We start from the raw sequence: 7,509 nt of genomic DNA on the forward strand, positions 1-7,509 counted from the left end.
CAAGTACAAGTAAAAAGTATGGTACAGTAAAACTACTCTTAGAAGTACAGTTTTTTTTTCAAGTAAAGGTAACAGAGTAAATATAACTCGTTACTACCCACCTCTTGTCCAGGTACATTACAAGTTGTATTCTGTGGGTTTATGTGTTAGCTTGCAACGGGGCAACAATATTTCAAAAAGGTTTGCTTTATTGCATTTCAAACATTAATCTTTAACAATTTTGATGACAACACAAGTATATTTCATTGAAATGGCTTTCTCATAAATGTCAATTACTTAGCCACACATGTAATCAACTGTTATTTTCATCTTTGCATCATGTATTTTTTGCTGTTTTTTTTCGGTTTCATAATAATGATGTAGCACTTTGGAGCAAAAATGCAAAATAATAGACCAAATGCTGAGGCAAAAATAGCAAAAATATGAACAGCCACTGTGTATTTCCCAGCTGCGCTCACATAAACTGGAATAAAGGTAATCCACACTGCAAAGAATATCAGCATGCTGAAGGTTATGAACTTTGCCTCATTAAAATTGTCAGGCAGCTTCCTCGCCAAAAATGCCATTAGGAAGCACATGCAGGCCAAAATGCCAATGTATCCAAGAACACACCAGAAGCCGACCTCTGAACCAGTAACACACTCAATGATGATGGAAGCACTGTAATCTGTGTTGTTGTTGGCATGAGGTGGACTGGTGAGCAGCCAGATCAGACAGATTATTACCTGAGTGGAGGGAAAAACAGGATCTTCATTTTTAATTTACACAGTTGAAAACATATTTATAGCGTTTACTTGTGGAAAGTATTTCTACCTGAACAGCTGTTCCTAAAAGCACACTGGCTCTCTGCTGTTTGGGTCCAAACCACTTCATGACATTACTCCCTGGCAATGTGGACCTAAAAGCCATTAGGACCACTGCTGTCTTGGCCAGCAGGCATGAAATGCAGAGGGCAAAACTGATCCCAAATGCAGGGTACCTGATACTGCAAAGCCAGTCTGAAGGCTCTCCAATGAACAGCAGGCCAACAAGGAAACAGACAGCAAGAAACACCAAGAGTAGGAAGCTCAATTCCATGTTGTTGGCCCGAACCAGTGGAGTGTCTTTGTATGCAAAGAATATGGCAAGGACGGAGAGAGAAATACATGCTCCAACAACAGATACAACACACAGCACAATACCCATCGACTCAAAGTAGGACAGGAACTCAACAGTCTTTGGGATGCACTGATCTCTGACTTTATTGGGCCACATGTCCTCTGAGCAGCGTGAGCACTCTAAAGAATCTGGAGATGGGGAGAGAGAAGAAAACTTTTCAGAGGAGTCACATTTAGATACAAACAGGTCAGTCTATATATGGATAACACAAAAGAAAGGTTGATTAAAGCCAGAACACAACAGACCAGTCTCATTACTAACTTCTCCCTCAGCACAGGGGACACAGTCAAAACAGCAGATGGGCTCCCCCTTTCTCCTGGCGATGCGGTAACCTGGAGGACAACTGTCACTGCATACAGACCGGGAAGCCTGAGAGGCAAAGTTCAGCTGCTCAGAAAGACACTGATTTAAATCAATATTCACCTCTGTATCTGCTTTGTTATGCAATACTGGTCTCTGTGGACTCTGTTTTAGATCCAGAGTGAAAGTCTAAACTATAAAAGCTGTGTTAACTATAAAATGGATACGATTTTGTGAACTACCTATTATTGTAATAAATAATTAACATGAATGTTTTTTTCACACAATCACCTCAACTATTACCTATTAAGAAATACGGCTCTTAATACAGTAATGATACTTAGCTATGGTGGCCATATGAGCTCAATGCACTACAAATTAAGAAAACACGTTAAAAAAAAAAAAACAAATCAAAAAAATTACAAAAAGATCTACACCAAATTGACAACATGTGTAGCACAAAGAAAAAAACCCACAACATAACAAAAAGCAGAAACACACTATATATGATACCATAGGTACCATATATGACAAATGAAATTGTTTCTAGGGGAAAGTGAATAATGATATTCTTGGCAGAGGTCTCTGACATTGATAAGAAGCTTCTTCGCAACAAGGCATGAGGTGTGGATGGGATAGCCCTGAGATGATGAGGCCTGTGGACACTGTTGGATTGTCTTGGCTGACACAACTCTTCAGTGTTGAGTGGAAGTTGAGGACCGCACCTCTGGACTGGCAGATCAGGATGATGGTTCCCATGAAGGGTACTGAAGGGTACGCTCCAGTTATGAGGTTATCACACTGCTCAGCTTTCCTGAGGAAGCATATTCCATGGTGCTGGTAAAGAGGCTGTGACCAATTGTTGAACCGAAGATTCTGTCCTGGCCGTGGAACAGTGGTCCAGCTCTTTTCCCTTGCACAGTTGCTTAGGAGGTTTGTGGGAGTTTGTCTGTCCAGTCTATATGTGTTCTGTGGACTTGGAGAAGGCTTACAACCATGTCTCCCAGAGAAGTCCTGTGGGTGGTTCTTTGAAAGTATGGGGCACCAGGACTATTGCTACAAGCCACCCCGTCCTTGTATTACCAAAGTGAGAGCTGTGTCTGTATTCTCAACACAAAGTCAAAGTTGGCCTCAGCCAGGGTTATCCCTTGTCATTGAATCTCAAAGCACGGCCATGGGGAGGAGAGTGCCCAGTTTGGGGACCCCAGAATTGCATCTCAGCTCCTTGCAGATGACGTGGTTCTGTGAGCGAGATGGGATTCTGCATCTCCAATTGTGAGGTTGTGGTACTCTGCCAGAAAACAGTGAATTGCTCCCTCTAGGTTAGGAGTGAGTGATTGCCATAAGAAAATTTCAAGTATCTCAGGGTCTCGGTAAAATGTAGCATGAATTGGACAGGTATGGTGCGGTGTCAGCAACGCTATAGGCATGGTACCATACATTTGTGGTAAAGAGAAAACCTTTCAATTTACCAGGTGATTTACATTCCAAACCTCATAAACTTTGGATACTGACCTAAAGAATGAGATTACAGACACAATTGGCCACAATGAGTTACCTTTGTAGGGTGGCTGGGCTCACCCTTAGAGATAGGGTGAGAACAGACATATATAGAAAAGAACTCCATGGAACAGACATCTGAAGGTAGCTAGGAGTAGAGCTGCTGCTTCTTTGCATCAAAAGGGGCCAGTTGAGGTGGTGCTGGCATTTGATCAGGACGCCTCTTTGGCCTTCCTCTCACAAGTTTGCTTTTGGTAGGAGACCCCAGGGTAGAACCAGAACACACTGGAAGGATTATTTATCTCATCTGGCCTGGGAATGCCTCCCCTGGGGAACTCACAGGATGAGAGTTGAAAAACTTTGCAAGGGAGAGAGGGACATTTAGAATGCCTAGCTTCAACTGCTGCAATATAAAATGAATGAATGAATGGATGGATGGTTGGATAGATGGACAGATGTGCATTTGTGTCAAATTAGTACAGGTGTTTTCTTAATATACTTGTGGTTTGTCTATCTGTTTATCTGGTTTGTTAATTTGCAGCTTGTTGAGCTCTCATGGCCACTTTTCACTATGCAAATTGTTATCAAAACCTAAGGTTTTTTATGGGGTCTGCAAAATTTAGGTGCAATCGATGTCAGCTTGAATAGGTTATATTTGGGGTTAATATTTTTTTTGGCTTTTTTTAAAATAAAGTAAATTGCACACTAATAAGAACAAATTATCTGATGTGTTGATCAACAGTTCATAAAGCAGTTTAAGAGGTGAGCTTGGTCTCAAGCCTGTTTGTAGCGGACACACCTGCTTCCCAACAGGCCACTGAATCACTGAGTCATTTATGACCAGGCTGCGTCCAGGCGAGGAAGCGTCATAGAAACCTACTTTTACCAAATGTAGTGAACCGTCAGGCCTCCTTTGCCAGTTCAAGAGATCATAGTAAGCAATGGGGTCACCATTTTGATCAAAGTTGACTTTCTCCCCCAGTGCAGAAAAATTAACCTGCTTCATGTAGTGGATAAGCTGAGGAAGGAAGGAAAACAGGCTATCTAAACACAAACTACACTGCACAGCACTTCTTTTTAAAAAAGAAAAAAAGTTTATTAATTTAGTTGAAAATAATGTTTAAATGTTTAAATTATAACTAGTCTTACCTGCCACGGTTGGACATTCTTTGGGTCTGCACAGGCACCATTGAGGAAAGGCCCCTGGCCAATTATGCAGTTACTCATATCCTGCAAGGCATGGGCCACCACATACACAGCCTTGTAGACATTATAGGACACTCTTAGCTGTGTCACATCAGAATAAGGAGAGTAAACATCATTTAAATTCTCTGTCCCTTTGCATGGTAATCTGTCGAGGTAGTTGTCGCCCCCATGTGAGTGGTCATTCATTGACCCGTTCAATCTGCAGTTAAACAGCTCTTCCCAAAATTCTGTCAAGAAAGCTGATTCATGAATATTGGATGGTCTGAGACTACTGAGGTATTGTTCCAGCTCTGGAATCACATCAGCTCTCCGGATGGCAAATCCTAGTGTTCCTGTCAGCAGATCTCCAAACTTTTCCCAGAGAGAACTGGCAGTGGCCCAAGCTTCACTGGCGATCCACTGCAGGCCAGTAATATTCCGACGTCGAACCTCTCTTAGAATGCCCTTCATTTCTGAATCACTGCAGAAGTTAATGATGACCTTTGAGGATGCCATCTAAACAGTGAAAATATTGGCATAGTTAATGCTTGATAAAATAATAAAACTGATACTGTTTTAAAGAGCTTTAACCAAGTGGTGTGTTGGACCTCCTCTACTCTATAGGATATATGATTTAAATTCAAACACCTATGATAATATAAACTGTAGCACTTTGAAACACTAATGAATATGCATGATCAAACCATGTGGCATGTACAAATAAATGAAATAATAGGAAAGTGTTACATGACATTTCAATCCCACAAATAAGCCTGAAATGCTTCATATTTATTTGCAAGACTGCACTGTCAGGGAGGTGTTCTGTTACCTTAATGGTTATTTTTGGGTCATTGTTTGTGGTGTTATAATACTGCTAATGTTTCATGAGCCTAACTTCTACTGGAAATGTGAATTTTTGTTCTAGTTCTGAAGTATTTCAGTACTCTGATACTCCAAAACCTACACAACTTCACATCAATCTAAGCTAAAGCTAAAGAAGCAAAGGGCAGCATTTTGTTTTTATGTTTATAATAAAAGGAATCTGAAACTGAGACAAGCATGAACTTTTAGTGACTAAAATTAGATATCAGTTTTTACATGCATTATTAACTTTCAGTGTAAATTGACTTAATTAGTTTTACTTGTTGTCAGATATGTAAATATAGGAATAACACTATTAATACAATAAAATACTGTTTTTTGCAACTTGAGCTTATGCAAGCCAAAAATACTAATTTAATTAAATTGTGTTAATTTCCATAATAATTTAAATGTACAAATCAAAACTCCACCCATTGACCTTAACTTTTCAGTACTGCAATACTGAATACTGAATAATACAAAGCTGGGGCCTTGAATTGACATCTCTCGGAAACAATACTATACTGTTATTTTGTCCATAGCCTGCATGTATATCAAACAATAAAAAAAATGCATTCAGCCATCAGTACCTGAATAACATCCAGAAGCCTATCTAGAGCCTGCTGACTCAGTACTACAGGGTAGAAGTGAGTATAAGCAGTACACACACCATACTGCACTGACTCTTGCAGGAAAAGCTGGATGGCAAAGCGAGCATAATCAGATTCCAACCCTATGACTCCCACCCAGGTCCAGCCAAAATAGCTCACCAGCTGGGCCAGGGCTTTGATCTGAAAGGCATCACTGGGCATGGTGCGCATGAATGTGGGGAACTCCCGTTGGTTACTCAGACAGCTGCAAGATGCAAAATAGCTCACCTGGTATTATAGAAAACAATAATTAACCTTCTGCACACAATGAAATGGCTGTTGTTCAAGCATCAGATTTCACTTAACAATACCAATGTCATTACAAGCACTCAGTGGTGCAGTTTTCCCTGCACTTGAAATGAAACAAGCTAGTTTGGAGTCTAGTAACATAACTACTCAGCTTTAAAAATTGAAGATAAGTTCATGCTTATTTGGAAATATGGACAAATTTTCTACATTTCTGAAAGTTATTTTTGTCTTTTTTACAGTCTAGGCATTATATTTGTAAATTTACAAATTAAGCACTTTGTACTTGTCTGATCAACAGCTAGAAAATTTCATCCCTGTCCAGTGGAAACCATGTTCTCCCAAATTTGGTGATTTTGAATTAATTGAAGGATTCATTTTTTTCTCTATGGTTGAAGAAAGCTAAATAATTCGTTTAAAAAACCCACTGGAGGATCTGAAAAATCAGAATCAGAATCAGAAAGACACAATTGGGCTGCTTTTCTTTTCCCTGAAAAGTTGATGAGAAGTGTGGTTTTAACATAACAGATATGATTAGCAACTTCGTGGAACTCAATTAATATAAAGAAACCATAAAAGACTGATTCAACATGGAAAAAAACACATTATTAACATTATCACAACAAAAGTGCACAGACCAGACTGTCAGGCAGTCTCACCAGGGGGATATGGAAAGAACCCAGGCTTCTCAGCAGGGCTATCGACACCCCAGAAGCAGCATCTCCTATGATTACTGGGGACACAGTACTTTGTACAGCAGCACAGCCTAAATTAGAAGTACTGTTTCTTTTCAGACCTTTGTCTCTGTTCACACTCTCAACTCTAGTGCCTGTCTCTGGCTGTCCGTTCACCAACAGCAAAGATGCTCTCAGAGACACAGGTATGTCATCACAGCTGTCACGAATGTTGAAACCCAGCTTGAGCTGTGGCAGGAGGTCACTGCGCTGGTTGATCTCTTTGATTGCAAAAGTCATGGTCTGCATCCAGCGCAGAGCACGAGAGTTGAAACTGTAAAGAAGTGAAAATGAGTTCATCACACAGCACAAATATATACATACCGTATAGGTATATTAAAATACCCTTAATGCAAATCCAATAGATAACAATCTACTCTGTTCTGCACACCTAACCACTACAAAATACAATAGAATGTTCACTCACTACTTATACATATTAGGTGTTGGTTTTGTTGTGTATGTTTGAAGCGAAGACACAGGGCTGTAATGCAGAGGGAATAAGCCTCCTATAACTACATCTCCATCTTCGTACAGTCTGCTCTTCTCCTCATCCCCCAAGAAAACACAGTTATCCAGAGCAGCAACTGAGCCAGGTTTGACCCAAAAGAGAAAAAAGAACATTAGAAGCTTTGCAGCTGGCATTGCCATGGCTAAATATATAAAGAGTAGCTCCCCTTGTTGGTAACATACAAAGGAATATCATATTTTAGGTCACAGCTGATTTATACACTGTAGTTAGCACACATTAATCTGCTAGTACCGCCCAGATATAGCTGTGACATCATTTAATCACCTTAAGTGTCTGGGGTGGGGTGGGTATACAGTATCTTAAAAAAATAAAAGTCACAATCTATTGTTTATTGTTTGTTTAT

The 7,509-nt window shown here is 40.0% G+C and overlaps 1 protein-coding gene across 1 annotated transcript; it reads right to left on the reverse strand.

Moving 5' to 3' along the window:
• Positions 1–277: 277 nt before the first annotated feature.
• LOC126405049 (extracellular calcium-sensing receptor-like) lies at positions 278–7,285 on the reverse strand. The gene is made up of 9 exons (XM_050068565.1): positions 7,062–7,285; positions 6,715–6,908; positions 6,560–6,666; positions 5,595–5,882; positions 4,108–4,659; positions 3,758–3,976; positions 1,404–1,527; positions 814–1,286; positions 278–725 (listed from the first exon to the last, which is right to left on the reverse strand). The coding sequence occupies exons 1-9, from the start codon at positions 7,283–7,285 to the stop codon at positions 306–308; spliced, it is 2,601 nt and encodes an 866-aa protein (XP_049924522.1). The 3' UTR covers positions 278–305.
• Positions 7,286–7,509: the final 224 nt, after the last annotated feature.

The sequence above is a fragment of the Epinephelus moara genome, chromosome 2 (genome assembly GCF_006386435.1).
Source record: "Epinephelus moara isolate mb chromosome 2, YSFRI_EMoa_1.0, whole genome shotgun sequence".
Classification (NCBI taxonomy): domain Eukaryota; kingdom Metazoa; phylum Chordata; class Actinopteri; order Perciformes; family Serranidae; genus Epinephelus; species Epinephelus moara.